The sequence below is a fragment of the Enoplosus armatus genome, chromosome 9 (assembly GCF_043641665.1).
Source record: "Enoplosus armatus isolate fEnoArm2 chromosome 9, fEnoArm2.hap1, whole genome shotgun sequence".
Lineage (NCBI taxonomy): Eukaryota > Metazoa > Chordata > Actinopteri > Centrarchiformes > Enoplosidae > Enoplosus > Enoplosus armatus.
In genome coordinates this window covers 9,707,488-9,728,180 of record NC_092188.1, presented here as the reverse complement: position 1 = coordinate 9,728,180, position 20,693 = coordinate 9,707,488, and the positions used below count along the sequence as shown (strand labels likewise).

Genomic DNA, 20,693 nt, shown 5'->3' with positions numbered 1-20,693 from the left:
GGAGCTATTGCATGTCCGAGTTTCCAGGGAGCAAATCTGTAGCGCAGTTAGGAATGTCAAGGTTCTGGTTGGGGGTCCTGGATCGGGTCACCTGACGAGAGAGGTGGAGGTTTTGGGATGGAGGGTGGAGGACGCAGGAAGAGGTAACAGATCTGACTGATAGAAAAGTGACAGTAACAGTCTCTCAGTGTCAGGGGCATTCAGCAGTAGAGGTGCACATTAGTATGCCCTGTTTTATACATACGTACAGGAAACACACACTCGCTCTCTATGCACACACACACACACACACACACACACACACACACACACACATACAGGCAAGGACATTAGAGTTGAATGACTTTTAAAAAAAAGTTGAACATTTCACAATGTACTAAAGGTGAAAATGAGCACAATAAAATCCCTTGAATTCTTTAATAATCCAAAAAATTACTACAAAGCACCAGTAAAACTCCAAACATGCTGCTTTTTCAGCTTCATGTTACATATAGTTACACACACACGTTTGACCCTGCTGTAAAGATAGACCAGGACAGGTCAGTGGAGCTTCCCGCAGTTCGACAGTGCTCAGGTTACTGGAGTTAAATCTGGATCCCAGTGGAGGAGAAAGACGACAAGTCTAGTCTGCCACAGAAAGAGGTGATTCTTCCATTCACTCCCATCCTACATCTACAGGTCCAGTCCTTTCAAATCAATGTCCAGCCGCACAGTTGATGCTCTTCGGAGTCCGGAGATGGGTTGTGGGTGCAGAACGAGGAGGACTAACCTGGCTGTGCTGTACATGGTGGTTGAGGGGGAGGACGTCTGCTACATGGCGGTGAGGTGAGGGCGACTGGCCTCAGTCAGTGAGAGTGACGTGTGAGGTGGTTGGTCAGCGCGGCACCTGCATCTGCTGTGAGGTCTGTGATTGGTTCTGAGCGGCGACCTCGGGGCCCCGACTGGCCAACCGGCTGAGGATGTTCCTCTCGGACATTTGCAGCCGCACTGCGACAGGGGGTATCCTGGCGATGGTTGCCGGGAGGCGGGTGACATCAGCCTTCATGTCGCTCAGCAGTTCCTCGAGCTGTTTGAGAACTGGAAATACAGTAAATGAGCTATGAGCACCACCGTGATAATCTAACCGAGCCTAGTAGCCAAAGTACTACATTTTAGTGTTACACTGCAGTCAGACTGGATTCCTACTGGCAACATTTACTCACGTGGCAAAAAGCAGGAGAGGACAGGAAATAGTGTGGGTAGGGTTGTAAACATGAACTGCGGGAGCTAGCGCGGCTAGCAGGCTAACAACAGCAGTCCACAAAGTTGTAAATTATACTTCAGCAACTTGCATTTTTTTCCGACATTTGTCCTTACACACACGACTGCAATCTCCCCTTCTCTACTGTTTGTATTATTTTGCCAAGTATTTATTAATCAGCAGCTATTTTGATCAATAAATTATTACTTTAAGTGATGATTTTTCAAGCAAAAATACAGAATGCTTGGTGGTTCCAGCCTCTCAGATGTGATGATTTGCTGCTTTTCTCTGTTTTGTATTATTGTAAACTAAATTAGTCGATAATGAAAATAATCTTTAGTTACAGCCCGAACCAAACCCTCATATTGTGTCAGCAGGGCAGTTGTAGTGTTTATTTCCTGAAGAGGTAATGAAAAGCTGTCCTTGTTCAAACATGGAACCTGATCTGTTTTTAACCGCAGTGTTGCACCTGATGTTTGTCGCTGGTTACGTTAGCAGATATAATTAGAGCCCAGAAATTTAAATACTTGTGTTCACATAATAGTTCCCTTTTCCCTTCTCCTGATACCATCACAAGCTTCTTACAGGAATGGAAACTGTTGCCTTACACACAATAGACTCTTATGATTCAAGCTAAAGGAATATAGGAATATGCTACAGAATATTTCAAACAATTTTCTGAACATAGGATGACCAATTTCCAGTCACTGCGCAGCAGTCAGGACTTGCTTTATGATTAATAGGGCTGGTACTACAGTTTCTGTAGTAAAGACAATGGAAGATACTATCCAGTCGTTAACTAAGTGGGTTTTTTGTATACACTCAATTAGCGACAGCAAATCTGCTGTTATTTTCATAGCAATATTTTCGCTGATGTACAGCTCCTCCTTGTAGGCAATGTGCAGCCTGCTAAATGTGACCATGAATTTGTGAGTTTGTTGGTGATCTGCAAGGCAGTTAAGAGGACTGAAATGTATGGTCAGTCGAAATGTATGGTCAGTCGATTCCTCTCAAGTTAGTTGAAATAATTAGCTACATGTAATGTCATTAGCAAAGTGACGGACAGCACCTGACCATATTGTCCGATTCTTTTAGTGAGATCTTTCTTTTAGATCATATCCTGATATTATACAGGTATTTTCATAGCCAAGTAATTACATTCATTAAAAAACATTTCCAAATATTTTGCAGGTCCATGAGAACTCTCACTATACCTCTCTATATATCTCTTTTGATCTTCCATATGGTTTACCTTTATGCAGAACGGCATTGGCAGGCTTGTTTCCAGACATGGACTCCTTGCTGAGGTGCTGGTGGGACTCGGCGAGACACTCCACCTCGCTGAAGCGAGTGTTGAGGGCCATGGAGGGGTGGGCCGGGTCCTCTGTCATGTTCAGGTAAGCCGCCCTGCGCAACTGCTCCTCGATCACCAACGCCTGCTCCAATAACTACACAGGAAACAAAGAAAGGCAATATGCCCAGTGAGATATGATAGAAGAACAGACTGACAGAAACACGTGATAACAGCGAGCACGCTCAGTTCACCTTGAACCTGCGGGCCAGAAACTTGTTCTTGATCTCCAGGAAGTTTCCTCTGCTCATCTCCCCTTTGAAGGGCTCATTGAGGATGGCAAACCTCACATCGTTCTGCACATCCTGCCATCGAGCGTAGCCGTGTCTGTGAGACGCCGAGGTCAAGTGTAATAACATTTTTGTCTCGTGACGGTCATATTATCATATGCCAATTTTTTCCCAAGCTAGTTTTAAGGACAATAAATGCTGATTATCATGCATGGATAACTTTACACTTAGGGATTTAAGTTAACTTCCTTCTCTTCTTTTGAAAAGGTCGCTTGCTGCACAACCTGGTTTAAATACTTGGTCCGTACTTTGAATGGATCAATACATCCATAAATAATTCTTAATCCACACAAACACCTCAGTCTCATTACAGAAAAAAAACAACAAAGGGCTGAGAATGCAACATGGCCTTTGTGTGCTTCATACTGGCAGCTTCAAGTTTCTACCACCTAGAATGCAGTTCACATTTAACAAGGAAAGGATACTGTATGATTCCAGCTAGCAACCAGTAGTCATGGCGACGGTGCCAAATCTCAAAGGTCTTCTTGGTGACGGTGGCTGCCCTCTCTTCATTCTGCCACAGAGAGTGAAGCTCTGGAAAGGAGGGCAGAAAGGTCAAAGACAGAAACTACAGAGAGAAAGAAGAAGAGAAATGTGAGTGTGTGTGTGTGTGTGTGCGCGTGTGTGTGTTCACCTGTGAATCCTCCGTCAGCAATGTTGAACATGAACCTCTGCTTGGTGGCTTTTTTCTTCTCTTCGCTGACGTTAACCACCGGCGCAGCTGTTCCTCCTTCTTTGGCGTTCTCTCCGTTCTGCAGTTTACCAGATTCATCTGTTTTCACACCGTCCTTCTCTTCATTTGGCTCTGTGAGAAAACAACAGAAAAGTTTAAAACTCAAGACATCCTCATTATGGACATTCAATTGTGATACCAGTGGCATTGTTGAAATTGTGTAGAGCATATTTATATTTAGGCATTTAGCTTTACACTATACATTTATTGAGGATGTCTCCATCTGAGCTTTTACAAACATTTTACAAAGTGTACTTTCATTGCAGAGTGTGTATGTGTGTGTGTGTTTGTGTGTGTGTGTGTGTGTGTGTGTGTGCGTGTGTGTGTGTGTGTAGGCACCTTTCTTCTCCTCTGTTGGCGAACTGGTGTCCATCTTCTCATCTTTTCCCTCCTCGGCTGAAACAAGAGAAGCACTGTTAGAATGACAGAAAAAGAAAATAAAGAAGAGACACTGCAGAAAACAGTTCAAACACCTGCCTCACCTTTAGACTTGTCCTCCTCTGAATCTGTCTTGCCCTCTGATCCTTCACCTTTGACCTCAGCAGAAGTGTCCTTCTCCATCTCTAAAGTCTTGTCCTTCTCTTCTTTCTCCTTGCTCGTGTCTTCGTCCTCCTTCTCCTTGCCTTCATCTCCATTTCCTGTCTCCTTCTCTTTCTCCTCCTTCCCTGCAGCAGAGTCTACCTCTCCTTCTTTCTTTTCAAGGATGGGGGATTTTTCAGACTCGTCTGGGATTTCAATAATCTGGGGGGAGAGACGGGGTAGCCAGTTCCAAATTAGAAAAAATCTGAAAATCAAGTCAACGTATTAGACTGAAAACAAAAATGGGTGATATGGATATAAAGGTAGAATGTACCTCTGGATCATCTGCCTTCTTGGCTCCTTTGCCATCCTCACCTTCCTTCTTCATGTCCTCTTTGTCGTCTGATTTAGACAAATCTTCTGACAAAACAGGACGCACATGTCAGGTATGCAAAGAGTGCATGTATATCCTGTCTCTGTTATAGCTGCCACTAAAAATGAATTACATCTTTGAAGCTTAATGGTTGAATAAGCCAAAAGGGTGTGTCTCGTGGCCAGCTATTACGTGTTTCTGTTTCTGGTCAGGGAGTAAGCTATAGTATGTGCATCATGAAGCTGAAATGAAATTACCTCACTGCAATGGTCACTTGTTTTAATAATCCAGTAAGTATGAAGTGTGTGTGTGTCTGTGTGTCTGTGTGTACCTGGGACAGGAGTGTTAGGCTGTGTGTCTGCAGGGGTCCCAGTAGAAGGAGTCTTTGGGTCTTCACCTGCAGCCAAAGCTGCAGCCCTTTTGTTCTCCTCCAGCTCGGCCATCCAGGGCATCGACCACTGACCGTTCACATGCTCAAACTCCTGCACCTGTTGATCAACATGTGGACTGTCAGTCAGCCCATCACTCAACCAGTGATTCAATACTTTTATTATCTAAACATAATTTGTACTGTTTCTTTTCTAACTGGTAAACCATACCTTTTTCCTTATCAGTGACATCACACCAATACGGGTAAGCACGTGCTGCCTCGACAGACCCTCACGTGGGACGCCATCCGCAAAGGTCTCAGCTCCATCAGCCCCCGGCTCACAAAGGTGACGCATGAACAGAGACACGTAGGCCCTGCGAACACGTGTGAAGACGAAGAAGGTGGAGGGAAAATACATTTGGAAAGTGTCAAAATCTCTGTGAGTGGGGTACACATTTTACAGAAATGCACAAAGGAAATACTCACAAATACACTGCAAATCAAACAAATACAATAAAAAACACTGCTTAGGGCTGAGTATTGTTTGAATTTGTATATATACAATACCTGAGTTTTGGTCTCTATACCAAAGACAATACTTTTTTATATACTATATAAACATTTTTCGAAGCCACAGTTCTCAAATGTTAAAAGTTGTCTAAACATAAGAAGCCATACAATAACTTATTGATTTTGATTTAAATCAGGAACTCTCTGATCCAACATTATGAATCTGACCTGTTAACTGTCAGTTACTTGACAGTTCTCGATACTATATGGATTTCCAGCACTACCTATATTGGGATAAGCAGAAAAACATCACATTGAGACTCACTTGAATTCTTTCTCAGACTTCCCTCGGAGGTCCCTGACCAGCCACTGGTTGGTGAAAGCATCCTGGGGAGGCATCCCATAACGCATCACTGCATTCAGGAAAGCCTTCCTCTGCCGTGCATTGAAGCCCAAAACCTGACAGGAAATAAAGAGGTCATGATGTCGGCAAATGCTTAACAGGAATAACAGAAGGGTAACGGGACAGAAAAGGAAATTTAATAGAATGTCACTTTCGAGGCATTTATCATTGTTTCTCTTTTTGTGCCAACTCATTTGTCATCTGTGGGAACTCACCTCGATGTTCCCGCCCACTCTGGCCAACAGCGGAGGCAGAGGTTTGTCCCGGTCGTTCCTCAGCCCTTTGCGGTTGGGTCTGCGGGCGTTAGCTAAAGAGAAATGATCATAGTTAGTCTATGTGACATTCAGTGCACATTCCAGACAATAATGTTTCACTGAAGCCAAAAATTAGAAATCAAACTGAATTTTAATGTTTCATCATGTTTCAACGCCCTAAAGTTGCTCTGTGAATATGTTCCACTTACGGCTCATCACGGCTGAAGTTGTCCCTCCTCACAATCTCTCTGCACTTCTACATTAAAATGCTTTTTCTTGATGCATAAAGCTTTCAGAACGTTAACAACTGAAAGCAGTGTTGTGGTATACTTCATTTAATGAAGTTGAAGTAACAGAGCCATAATTAAATAAAACAAAATTACAATCAATACAAAACATGGCCAGAAATTAATTGCCAAATAAATAATATTAATATCAACTTATAGAAATTAGTTCTACAGTAGAATTTGTTCTGAAATAAGACAAATAAAAGTTGAAACAAACCGTGTTAAGTGCATTTCAAAACAACTTAATTAACAGTTAATATGAACACAAACAATCTCTTTAAAGTGCAAGTGGACAGTTCAGCTGGCAGAGACACCACTGATCTGAATTTTCTTTCCCTGTTTCTTTGCTTTTTTCCTTCTCTTTTCCTCCTTTTTCTTTTTCTTTCTGTCTTTTCTTGCCTCTCTACGCTCAACGCAGATGATGCAGTGACAATTGCTGTTTCGTGACTTGTTGTTGAGGTTGTCAATGCGGATATCATAGCTGTCGTCTGAATCTGTGGGGCTCAAACAGTAGAGATTCCTTATTAACGGGAAGGTTTACCTCCAGGTCTCACACATTGCTGGGAGCGAATCTTAAACTCAAATACATCTTAATGAATAACATCTACATCTTCACATAAATAGTTAAGAGTGGTGGCACTCACAGTCCATCTTACCACTAAAGCACACACACATCTCTTGTCTTGTGTGTGATCAAAACAGTGAGCCTTACCTTCACTCCGTTCATCAAAGTCCTCGTCGCCCTCCTCTGAGGCCACAGAGTAATCAGACTGGTTATCGGACTGATCCTCCTGCCAGTCTAAAGGGAGCATAGACAGAGAAAAGTTGAGCTGCAACCAGGCTTTTAGCCAGCAGGGGGAGATACTGCTTCAGATCCACATGTTTACTAAATATTCCCAAATCAACAACAGGAATAGTTTTGTCATTTAACTCTTAACATAACTGACGTGCTGAGACTACACTGACCATACGACACAATATATAGAAAGGCAGAACTCATTCTTAACTTGATTGAGTACAATTACACCTGTCGTTTTTTAAGTTAATTCTTTATGGTCAATGATTTAATCTAGTTCCATAAATACATTTTTTAGAATCTTTTATTAGGTTTGTTGTATTTAGTAGCTCACAAAAGCATTCCCAAGTCTGCTGCTGCCACCCTTATAATCCTGTATTCACTAAGTCTGTATCAAGTGGCCCGAAGGGGACGAGGAGGGGAGAGAATGTTTAATATTGTTTTACTTCATTTGGGGTTTTCATCAGTAAAATTGAACATGCTTTGGCTTACTTTATTGCTAGACTTTTAGTGCAAGTATAAACATGCAGTAGTTTTGCCTCTGTTTGTGCAATATCATTGAATCTTAACATAATTGAAATGAATGGAGTTCTACTCTCCTTTCAGATTTGAACAATGCGCTGTTAGAAGCCCAAAGGCTACATTCATTACAAATGCAATGGCTGGTTGTTTTGGGCTAAGGAAACTTACAGTGTCCCCTCTGTTAGGGTGTACATAGTGTTTTTGTTGTCAAGCCTCTCTCCTTAGCACACATTAAAGCTAAATACTTGCAAGTGAATCAGCAAAACTCTGAGTCTGTACCCGTCTAGTGGTCTGATGCTGTCTTCCTTTCTATCCTGCTAAATCTGCTACCGTTCCTTGTTGTTCTTGACGTAACAATCAAACAGACTAAAAACAGCTGTGCTATATTATCAATACGTCTTTGGGGTCATTTTCTGTAGTTGGTTAGGATTATTATATTATGTTTTGAATGGGACCTCAAGTCCAAACAGCTCTTTATACGTCACTCAATGTTCTAGATTTAAGTGAATTCTGGGTTTTATTTAGCTAAATTTACCCTGACAATGTTGTAATGTTCCTTTATGAGGTTGTCCCCTGGGTTCAAATAAACTGTCTTTAACATACTTGGTCTGAGAAAATATCAATTTCTAAATAACACACAACTAACACGTTTCTATACCCAATCTCAAGCCACAAAACAAGAACAAAACTTCATGCCATGCACTCACTGGATCTCCTACCATGTTACACCACAAACACAAGTCCACCAACAGCACTGCACAGCACACACACACACGAGAAGAGGTTGCATTATATATTGTTCTGTACCCTGTCTAATACCTCGGTCCTCCTGGGAGCCGTCATTATAGTTAACTGGTTTTCGAGTTCTTTTGCCTTTGCCCAGATTTCGGGCGAGGTCCTCCTGCTGCTGCTCGTAGTGGTGACGAAGCAGCTTCTCCCAGTAGTCAGGATCAACACTTTCCTCCTGCTTGATCACCTCCCTTTCCACCTCCTCCTCCTCAAACAAAGGGAAGTATATTTAATATACATCTCAAGAATGCACACAAAGCCTGTGGATTTAGCTTTTTAAAAATTAAACAACCTTTCATTCAAAATAAAAAAAACAATTATGCTAGATCTAAATCCAAGTCGATCTATGTCTGAAGCTGCACCAAAGTCTAAAAACTATTTCAGGACATTTTTAGACAATTTTAACTACAGACATCTGTCAAAAAGTTGAAACAACATAATTAAGTTATATGAAGTTATCTATTCATACACACTTTGTAGACCTCATACCTCATCGTCTTCATCTTTGACCACATACTGGGCCACTTTAAAGGAGCTGAGGTATTCGTTCATGCTCTGGAGCTCAGTGTCATCTGTGGCGTCCTGGTTCCTGTCTAGCAGACGGTCAATTGCGCGGTCATCGTAGTGGATCACACTGCTGTCATCCTCCTTGTTGTCCCCTGAAAGCAGGATGAGTGAAAATAAAAAGGAAAGAAGCAGAAACTACATTTACTCCCTGTAACATCTGTCAGATCAGACATCAGGCGTCCATGTGGTAGAGTGATCTTTCCACCTCAGGCTCAAATTGTGATTTATCTTAATATAGTTAATACCAATTACAATTTGCCTTTGCTTTGAACTACTTTTAATGCTTGAGAAATGTTGACTCAATTTAACGTTGTACATTTTAAGTTGACAAAATGTTGATGACAAAATGACTTAATTGCCAAGTAAATTATAAATACTAAAATGCAGATAAACATAAAAGTAAATGATTGACAGAATTCATACTGGATCTTAAAAATAGATGCATCTGGCAGAGGGTTTAAGTCGACTAACCCTCTCCGAGTTCATCCTTGAACAACTCTTCAGTTCCAAACTTGAGGATGTCATCGAGCTCCTGCTTGGACATGGAGCCCGTCTTGGAGCCGAGGCCAGGTCGCACCACCAGATGAGTGAGCATCATCTTCTTCTTTGCCACCTGGTAGAGGGAAGTACGTGGAAGACAAACAAGCATTGAGCAGGTGATCACAGAATCCTGACATAGTTGATAAAACTTCTTGTAGCGTTCCTTTTAACAGACCTGTGTGATCCTCTCCTCCACAGATGCTTTGGTAACGAAGCGATAAATCATCACTTTCCTGTTCTGGCCTATACGGTGAGCTCTGCTGAACGCCTACGAAGCACACGCATGACACAAACAGCATAATCATTATCTGAATAAACAGACACACTGAAATGAATAAGAGGTTGAGCCCAGGGTTTGCATACCTGGATGTCATTGTGGGGGTTCCAGTCGGAGTCGTAGATGATGACAGTGTCAGCAGAGGCAAGATTAATGCCCAAGCCACCAGCTCTGGTAGAGAGGAGGAAAGCAAACTGGGGAGCACCAGGAGCTGTTGGGATGAACAACAAACGAAGGATGAGAGAAAATTAGAACACATATAGCATACCATAGCAGCTATTTTTAGGCAATACAAACAGTATATGTATATGGCTTACCATTAAAGCGGTCGATGGCCTCCTGTCTCAAGTTGCCAGTGACTCCTCCATCAATTCTCTCGTATTTGTATCCCTCGTTCTCCAGGAAGTCCTCCAGCAGGTCCAGCATCTTGGTCATCTGGGAGAAGACCAGAACCCTGTGGCCTCCCTCCTTCAGCTTCCTCATCATCTTCTGGAGTAGCGTCAGTTTTCCTGAAGACTTGGTCAGAGCATTGCCCTCGTACATGCCATTCGGAAGTTTTGGTGCCTCCTACAATCAGAGAACAAATCTGTATAAACTGACTGCAGAGGAAACTGTTTGTTCCCATATCATTGTGTAGAAAGACTTGGGCCGTACTGTGGCGGCTGCAGGAAAGAGGTAGGGGTGATTGCAGCACTTTTTCAGGTCCATCACCACGTTGAGCAGAGAGACTTGGTTTCCTCCTCCACGAGTGTTCAGGGCCTCAAAGTTACGTGTTAGGATGAACTTGTAGTATTTCCTGGGTTACAACAAGGAGATCAGACAAAGGAAAATAAACTACACACACAGAATTAAGACTTTATACCCTTCACTATCCAGACAGATGCCCACCCACAGTCCTCAATATGTAGACCGGTTTAAATTTTAATGGGTGTATACTTTAAATATATTGCTACACATCTTCTCTTAACTTACTTCTGCATGGGGCTCAGCTCCACTCTAACAATGAGCTCAGTCTTTGAAGGCATGTGTTTGAAAACATCAGCCTTCAGCCTCCTGAGCATGTGTGGTCCCAGCATGTCATGGAGCTTCTTGATCTGGTCCTCTTTGGCAATGTCTGCAAACTCCTCCAGAAACCCTTCCAAGTTGCTGCAGAGAAAATAAATAAATAAATATGAGGTCAGTGTGGGCATCCTCATTGTATTTGAAATACAGCCACTTATACTGTGGCCACATATGGGTCTACTGACTTGAATCTCTCTGGGGTCAGGAAGTTCAGCAAGTGGAAGAGCTCCTCAAGGTTGTTCTGAAGAGGAGTGCCAGTTAGCAGCAGCTTGTGTTGCAGCGGATAGTTGTTCAACACTCGGAAGAACTAATAAAAAAGGCAGAGAAAAAAAACATTATATTTTGGGCATTGGACTAAAAACACAACATACGACAGTTAGCATTATCATGTGCAACACAGCAGCGATGCGGGTAGTGTACATCCACTAACTCATTTTCAGTAGTCAGAATTACACTTGAAACACTTCTTCTAAAGCACTATGTTATTACCTTGGACTGGTTGTTTTTGAGTCTGTGAGCCTCGTCCACAACCAGACAGGCCCATTCAATGGAGCCCAGCACAGCCTGGTCAATAGTGATCAACTCATAGGATGTCAGCAGGACGTGGAACTTGACTGTTGAGTCTTTCTGTAAAGCACAGAAAGAGAGGAACATTAGTTAAGCTGCCAAACAGGGAAAGTGTTAGAAACACAATTACTAGGGCTGAAAGCAATTGTTTCCACTGGTAATATAGTACCTCAAAGTAAAACTGGTGGTTGAACTTTTATATAATTTGGCAGCACTCATATTTTTGTTATGTAAAATGTATGTAATGTACATAGGATAGCAAGTTCTAGTATGTAGGGCACCAATTCAAACAGACTTCTATCAAAGATCTTCAATACTTTCATTTAGTATCCTTACTTTTGCACTTTTATCTACTTTTTCCATACCTTCATCTTGGATGCTTTTTTTCCACCCCGGATGGCATTTCCCTCAAAGGAGAACTCGTTCTCTCTGATGACGGCTCTGCTGTCTTTGTCCCCTACGTAGGTCACCACGTACATATCAGGGGCCCACATCTCAAACTCTCTCTCCCAGTTAATGATGGTGGACAGGGGAGCACTGACAAGGAAGGGACCTTTGGAGTGACCCTGGTATAGTGGAAAACAAGGTCAATGTTAACATGTGAAGCCCTTTACAATTTGCCCGTCTCATTCACTCATTCACACACACTCGCACACAGATGTCTGCGAGCTACCATGCAAGGTGTGGGTCTGAGCAATTTGGGGTTCAGTGTTTTGCCCAAAGACACTTCGACATGTGGACAGGAGGAGCTGGGGGATTGAACCGCCAAACGTACGATCAGTGGACGACCTGCTCTACCTCCTGAGCCGATGCCGTGTACATCCTCATATAGATTACAAGATATGTAAGCAACTGTATTTGTCTTGCCCTGCCTTTAGGATAGAGTTCCTTACTTTGAACTCATCCCCTTTACTGGACAGAGTCAGTGTGTGTCACTTGTCTGAAACCCCACCCACTAACACTGATTGACAGGGGAGGGCAGACTGGACAAAGTAGCATCAGGACAGAGGAACTTGCAGATTTTATTTTGTTTTATATTTAACAATATTTTAGCATAACATGTTAGATAAAACTACATGAAGCTTTAAGTTTATAAATGGCACAAAACTGTCTCAAGAACACAATAACAAAACATAAACTGCTCTCACCTCCTTGTACAATGAGTAGAGGAAGACAGCAGTCTGCACAGTCTTGCCTAAACCCATCTCATCAGCCAATATCGTGTCTGTGGCCTGAGCCCAAGAAAACCTCAGCCAGTTCAACCCCTCCAGCTGGTAGGGATGCAGAGTGCCTCCTGTGCTGTCCAGGTAGTCAGGCTGCCGATCAAACTTGATGGTGGGCTGGAAGGAAGAAACCAAGAAGAATATCAATTCCACATCTGTCCTGATTCAGGCTACTTTTATTCCGCCAAGAGAATACACAGCAATTTTTCATATTATCATTATTAATCCAGTAGTCCATGGCAAAAACTAAATATGGCAGGATCAGTTTCATAACAACCAAGGTTGTGTTTGGAAATAAGAAAGTTTGGGGTTTTTTTGGTTCAAAGTTTCAAAATACTTACATCTACAACCGGATTAGCAGGTGGTCGTTCTGCCTTCTTGACTTTGACTGCTTTCTTCAGCTTCTTACCAGGTCTGCCCTCCTCACCCACCATCAACTCTCTTTAAGAAAATGAGATAAAACATACTTTCAACTGCACTTATGTACACCATGGAGACGAATTATCTGACATTAGTGAATCTCTGCATACCTGTGATTCCAGTATGTCTGTTTGTAGGTGTCAAACTCGGGGACGTCCATCTCTTCGCTCTCCCAGGTTGACTGGTCATATGGCAGATCTCTCCATTTGATTAAGTAATGTACGTTGTTCTTTTTATCAACACTGACATGAAAAAAAAATGGAGTTATGATACTGTGTTTAGCTTGTTTAACTGTGTAGTATGGATAATAGTAAAATACGTTGTTAACATACATTTTTTTCTTTGTCAACATGATAGTCTTCCTAATCTTTCTCACGGAGTTAAATTATATTGCCATCCTATGCTTTTTGTAGTGTCGCTCCACTGAACCATTTCAGTTATCATTTTAAGAATAAGACATTAAATCTTTAAGCCAGTCACTACGGCAATGCACATCAAAACCCAGCAGAATAATCATCAGTTAAAAGAGTTTAAGACTAAACTACTAATTCAGTCTGATGGTTCCACACATTCAGAGCAATTTACTGTATGCTTCTTTTTATAGGTGAACTGCATATTTCTTATGAAATTATATGTCTCCTACCTGTGGTTGAGGATGCGGTGGATCATCAGCCACTCCATCTTGACTCCATAGCGGTAAAACTCCTCCTCCATGTGGATAAAGAGAGGATCCTTGTTCTTCCTCTTGGTGCTTTTGTTCTCATCACCCTCACCTCCAAAGTCCACAGGTGGCGGTTCGTCCATGTCAGTCTTCCTCTGGTAGTTACGGAACATCACCTGGCAGTTCAGCTCCAACTGGGGACGAGCGACAGAGAGGTAAAAAAACGGTGGTCTGAATATGCAAGACCATTGGGTTTGTGTGTGTGCATAAGTGAGGGAAGTGCACAGAAAAATCCACATTCTCAATTACAGCTGGATACAGTTTTAGAGGGTGTGTGATACCTGTAGCTCCAGCACCCAGGAGCAGTGCCAGTAGGACATATTGCACCATTTGACAAAGAACTCCCTCTCCCTGCGGCCCGCCAGCGGTGGTGGATTGGGGGCATCAGCAGGGAGGTCAGCAGGTCGAGGGACAGGGGTGGGGGCTGGTGGGTCACCCCATCGCCATGTTAAAACCTTCTGGACTTTGCCCTTCATCAGTGGACACTGTTAGGAATTAAGAAAGGAGTGAAAACAATTTAGGATAAGATGCTAAGAAAAGGTAAGACATTCTGTTTGTAAAAATTATATGAATCAATTTTTAGGACATGAGAAATAAGCAGAATAAAAACTGCAAGACTGCCTTGGTTTATCTAAAATACTGTAGGCGTGCACAAGATGGAATCTGTATCCGCATGCACGCCCACATGAGCGCATGCACGCGCAGACTTGTACGCACCACTGCACAGCGCTCACCTTGCAGCGGGGGCAGATCCATTCTCCATTGGGGATTTCAGGGAGAGGAGGGTTGAGGCAGTGGATATGGTAGGAGGAGGGGCAGGTGTCACAGCAAAGCAGCTCCCCTCCATCCTTGCACACCCGGCAGAACTCAATGTGGTGGTCGTCTTCTTCCTCCACCCCTTCATCCCTCCTGTCTTCCTCATCCTCCCCTTCAGCCTCAGAGAGATCATCTCTGGCCTCCCACTGGATCCCCTCCTTCTCCTGGTGCCAGAATTACAGACAGAGGGAGGTGGTATGTGTTTGTGTGTGTGTGTGTGTGTGTGTGTGTGTGTGTGAGAGAGTGTGAGGGGGAGGAGGGGGGTAGACAGGCGGGGAAGGTATGCGGAACAGAGTGAAAAGAAAAAAGGGAGGGGTGTGGGGTGATTTTCAAGAGCGCCGGGGGTGGGAAGTGTGTGCGTGTGGCATGCGTGCATGTTTGCGTGTGGAGTCATAGTGGAGGGAGGGAGGGACAAGAGGAGGAAGTGGGGGATGGGGGGTGAGACATGTGGTGGGGAATAGGAGAGGATATACAGGAACATGAGTAAAATGGTTGTGGGGGGGGGGGGGGGGGGGGGCAGCAGAAGACAAAGAGAAATGAAGAACACAGAAAAAATCTTAAATCACCATTAACAAAGTCGATTTCCCAACAATCAATCCTCCTGTCAGTGCAACTTTCCAGTAATACACTTCAACAGTATTTTACAGACAGGTGGAAACAGGTCCAATCTTCTCTAACATAGGACTTAATGGTCTTCTCTGCACAGCGCTGAGAGGGGAGCTTTCGGTACTCACACAGTGTGGGCAGCTCCACTTGCCCTCAGGTGCTTTCTCCATGTCAGGGTCCAGACAGACCATGTGATAAGCTCTGGGACAGGTGTCACACAAAATGATCTCTCCTCCCTGCTGGCACACCTCACAGTAGTCCTGGTGGTCTGTCTCGTAGCCATCGCCATCCTCCGTCTCCACTGAGAGAACATGTCCACAGAAGATGAGAGAAAATTAGATACAGAGACCTGGACACATAAGGAGAAACATCCTTCATTTTGGCCTTGACTTTGATCTTATTCGACAGAGCGAAACCTCCTGCAATAAGCTGCCGTCCGTTCTCAAATCTCTCTCCAGCATTGAAGCACAGATGACAGAACAGACTTTATATAATATTTCCATGCCAACCTTTCTTCTTTTTCTTCGCACTCTTGGGTTTCTTCTTAGGGCGGCTGCTGCGGTTGGAGCCATCTGACACAGAGAAACTCCCGTCGTCAAAGTCACTGTCAACATCGGGTTCATCTTCATCACTCTGACGAGAGACAGTGAGAAGGAGGACATTGAGAATGAGAGAAATACCTGGTTTCATCATAGTGCAATATCAATATTCTGATTTAAGGATCGTTTAATTCTCAAAAGTAAAGAGACGCCAAAAAATGTCTTACAGAGGTGCGCTTCCTCTTGCTGTTGAGGCCCCCTAGTTTGATCTTGAGTGGAGCCACCTTCTTAGGTTTGGGCTTCGGCGGATGCTTAGGCGTGGGCTTCGACTTCTTCCGAGCGTTGGGACCTGACAGGACATCGATTAAAGTTTAATCAAGAAAACAATCTAGTTAGATAAATATTGAAATGGCAGATTTTTCAATAATAAACACAATAATGAAATAAGAAATTGTGTTCTTACAAGGTTCATAAATAACAAACCACCTTTACCTTCATGAATTATCCTCATGTTGAGCCTAATAATCATTTTTAACATTTATCCTACTTTACCTTTGCCCTCTTTGGTCTTGGCCTTGCGGAGCGGAGGTGCAGGGGCTGCCGGGAGAGCAGCAGGTGTCTGAGCAGCGGGAGGAGCAGGGGCAGGTGCGGGTGAAGTGGCAGCAGCGGTCTCTGCCCCTCCGTCTGTCCCTGCCACCACCATGTTCTCCACAGCTGCAGCCACATTGGCAGCTGCCAGGGCTGCATTGGCAGTGGCGCAACCCTACAGGGGGACAAAGCACAGAGTGAGAAACTCTGCTCTCTACTGTCAAACACACGAGGGGACAGCATATAATGACAAGTCTCATTCATTACAGTCAGACCTTCACCTAGTTCAGTTCTGAAATACCTTCAGAGGGTTGTTGGTGCTGAATTCTCTCCACTTAGCCATCATTAAAGTCATCATCTTGGACACAGCAATTTTAGGGTTCTTAGCTGCAATCAAAGGCCTAAGGACATAAAGTGCACAAGAAATATAGTGATTATTTATATTTCCATATGTGTATAGCTCCTTAATAACGAGGCAGAGGCAAATAATAGTATCTACTGTTAATACAAAAGGGGTTTCCTTACCTGACAAACTGGCTGAAGGCCTTGTAGTTGGTGAGGGAGCTGTAGTCTTCCTGAGTAAAGACGTGGTCAATGTCTTTCATGCCCCAGGCCTCCAGCAGCTGGGTGGAGCTTTTAGGCTGAGGTGGGAGGAGAGGGGTTGAAAAGAACAAACAGGGGGAGGTTAGTTTGTCATGTTAGCCCTGAACAAATTAACTATCCATTCTGCAGCTGAGCCTGAATGAATCTTTACCTGGCAATCATCCTCATCATCCTCATCGTCTTCAGGTTCCGGATCTTTGCGTTTGCTCTTCGAGCTGGACGAGCCTCCTTTCTCTGCTGCCGCACCTCCTTTCTTCTTGTCTTTGGCAGAGCTGGAGCGTTTCTTCTTTTTCCTCCCGGGGGCATAATCACTTCCTTCACTCTCTGACCGCACAACTCCTTCCTCCGCATCTCTCTCTGCTACTTCTACTCCAATCAGGTGCTCTGGGGAGCTGACTGGCAACTCCTGCAAGACAAAGAGCCACTTTGCAAATTACATGAAGAACACTGGTGCTTATATACTTATATATCATATGAATTACAAATTACAGTGTCATCCTTTTTATTTGATATTTGATAATCACTTGATTCCTAGTGATAATCATGCCACTCTATTGGGGTGGGGAAGTCACACAGCTCTGCTCATCCATGGAGCTACATTGGTCAATGCATGGTTCATCTCTAATTTCAGGCACAGTTGAAACATCAGTCACTACATCTATTGGTCGATTTACAGAAAATTAGTTGACAACTATTTTAATAATCAATTAATCTTTTTAATCATTGTTAAAGCAAAATCATGTTTTTACTGTCATTGAAAACTAATGTAACCAGAAAAAGTCACATTTCAGAAGCCAGAAATAGAGAGGATTGGCATTTTTCCTTAAAAATCCATAATTCATTTTCTGTTGATCGACTAATCAACTGATTGTTGCAGCTCTGTATCATAGCATAGTAAACTGAATATCTTTGGGTTTTGGACTGTGGGACTGTCAGACAAAACAAGCATTTTGAGTGCGTCATCTTGGGCTTTGGGGAATTATACTATGCATTATTCACTACTTACAGATATTTTATCATATAGTACAATCAATAACAAAAGCAATTGTTAGTTACAGCCCTAATTTCAGGATATGTGCTCATCTCTCTTATTTTAATCCTGACCCTTTATATTAATGACATCATATATCCACAGAAGTTATGATTCATGCATCTTTTCCACATATGTTTTACATCACAGTCTGTTGTGAATAAATCTCAGAAGCACATGACAGAACTGGTGTACTAGTTCCCTATTTGGCTGCACAAAATCCATCACTTTGGGATGTTTTGAGCATGTCCAGTAGATCTGTGGGTAATAGACTGGAGCCCAAGGACTCACAGGGGTCCCTTGTAATTGTTTTAATGTGCACTATTAGGCAGGCAATAAATCCATATCCGCAACATGTCACTCCCCCAGCTGTGACCCCACGTGGTGAGTTGACAGTTGCAGAATTGTTCACCAAGTCAAATCCCCTGAGTTGCCTGAGTCACAGCCATAACAATTTAATTCTACGACCTTGATATGAAAAGTTTGGCAAAATCTAACCTCTCTGACGGGTCTCTGCCTCTTGCTGCTCCTGTTCTCTCGGCTGCTCTTCTTGGCTTTCTTCTTCTTCTTCGACTTGGGTACCTGGTCTACGTCAGACACAGCATCCTCCGGCTCGTCCTCACCTGCGGGTGACACGCTTTAATTAGTAAGATAAAGACAGTGTGCACACGGACAGGAGCACTGCCGCAGGCCAGAAGGAGAACAGAGCAGACCGCGCGCTGGCACGACTTGGCAAATGTTCGTGCACGCGCGCACACACACACCGTGAATGCCACAACAGCACAGGTTGAAACTAGTCTTTGAAACTTTGACAGTTCACGCCCGCACTCAAGGAAGACACGCGTGAGGTTGAAGGAATAAGAGGGGCTACAAAATAACAAATAAAACTATAAACACTTGCTTGACAAGTTAGCTAACTAATCTGTTATGGCGAGTGCGGGAGCCGACTACTCCTGGCTAGCTTAAGCTAACGTTAGCTTCGGCGAGCTCAAGTGACAGAGAGAGATGGACCTTCTTCAGAGGGGAAAAAGGCGAGCTCACCGTGAAGAAGTGAGTGCTCGTCCGCGGCTCCAAAGTCTTCCCTCTCATCCTCGCTGCCCGACATTTTCCCAGCGTTTTAATTTTATTCCTTGCTGGTCGAATTAATCCCTCCTAAACCTTGGTCCTCGGTCGGCGAGGGAGGAGGGAAAATGACGTGGGACTGTTGGAGAATGGACCGGGGGTGTCCAGGAAGGGAGGGGGTGGTGGTGGGTGCTGAAAAATAAATAATAATAAATGGCATAATCCTTTCTCATTCCTTATTATTTGTATGGCATCTAATTGACCACCTGCGCACTCAAACAAGTTGAATAACTAGATTATCTACGCTTTGACATTATCTGTTGTTGATTTGCAGGTATTTTTTTCTACACAGCAGTGGATTAAGTTAAGTGTGACATCCATCATTATTAGTATTAAGTATAAGCGGCAAATTGGCCCTGTCGAGTTATAATAACACATCAAAGAAAAGTTTAAGCATTGAAACCCTACCTTCACATTGGAAACTTACTGTAGTGTGTGTGTAGTCCCGGGTCGAGGTGTGCTCTCTCTCTCGGCGCAAGAATGAATACAAGTCAGGCTGTTTGTGCGGCAGTTGTTGTCATTTAGTGCTCATTCATTAAGCCCGGCTGAACCACTGATCAGCGAAATTAAAAAATGAGCCGTCAATGACCCAAAACACGTTGCTCCGTCCCCCTCTTCTCTCTCCCCCAACCTTACAGGCAGAGCTTAGCTAACATCCTCACAAACACACAAAGGGGGCAGACATCCCATAATAATCCCCCCCTCCCACACTCACACAGGACTCTGCATAGTTACCTCGCAACGGACAGACCATAATACTCAGCCTGCCCCCACCCCCCTCCACCACGCGCGCGCGCGCACGCACGTACGCACGTACACTACCACCACTAGACATGCATGCACCAGCCTCATTGCATGCACACTCCTTCCCCTTTCCACTAGCAGTCCCAGCCCCCTTAGCAACCCCGTTGTCATGGTGACACCCCCTCCCTGCAGCTCCTCGACAGACCATAATACTCCAGCAGTAGCAGCATACATCCCATAATATACAACTCCTAAAAAGACAAGAAAGAAAAAAATACCAGTCACATGGTCTACCAAGGGAGCTCAAGTCCACTGGTGACAGACCATAATACTCACTGAGCATCCACCTGGGTGTGAACATGGCTATGCCAAGAAGTCAAAGAGCCTTCACTTTTGTTCCTGCACACTCCATACACAGGTAGAGGACACGCCAACATGTGCTGCGTACAGGTCAAACAGGCCAGCTGAGCTTGGTGGTGTAACAGAACTGGATGTGTGTGAAATACTTTGATGATGTCTTCAACATTGCTCAGCATCCCTGAAGTAGGCCGAGGCCTCCTGTCACAGTGTTGTTATTACAGTTAGACTGCACCACATCTGTCCCAGTGGCCAAGATGATTGTGATTGTATGTATGTTTATGTATGGTCAAGTCCTTCAAGTGCAACAAAGGCCAACAGGTGTTCAAGTCCACAAGAGTAATGGCAGGTGCACATCATACCAGTCCGATGTTGTGGAATGCAAGGGAAAGGAGAGTAAATTGATTAAAACACACAAAATGTTGCCTTCAAGTTCACTTTGTTATGCAGTAGATAAGACTTTAGCTTCGGCAC

General features: G+C 43.7%; 1 protein-coding gene across 1 annotated transcript; it reads right to left on the bottom strand.

Moving 5' to 3' along the window:
• Positions 1–431: 431 nt before the first annotated feature.
• On the bottom strand, positions 432–19,101 carry chd4b (chromodomain helicase DNA binding protein 4b). Its single transcript, XM_070911422.1, is given in 39 exon segments — positions 432–1,077; positions 2,493–2,688; positions 2,786–2,918; positions 3,307–3,415; positions 3,516–3,686; positions 3,954–4,010; positions 4,097–4,355; positions 4,468–4,553; positions 4,838–4,994; positions 5,106–5,250; positions 5,712–5,845; positions 6,005–6,096; positions 7,031–7,129; positions 8,468–8,642; positions 8,927–9,215; positions 9,472–9,617; positions 9,720–9,812; positions 9,908–10,032; positions 10,139–10,388; positions 10,476–10,617; positions 10,794–10,967; positions 11,069–11,190; positions 11,373–11,510; positions 11,816–12,016; positions 12,599–12,790; positions 13,015–13,114; positions 13,204–13,335; positions 13,737–13,948; positions 14,096–14,299; positions 14,549–14,794; positions 15,365–15,537; positions 15,746–15,869; positions 16,003–16,124; positions 16,328–16,538; positions 16,665–16,764; positions 16,889–17,004; positions 17,118–17,372; positions 18,495–18,627; positions 19,067–19,101. Coding segments are annotated over 39 exon segments (6,051 nt in total). The 3' UTR covers positions 432–874.
• Between the last annotated feature and the right edge of the window lie 1,592 nt (positions 19,102–20,693).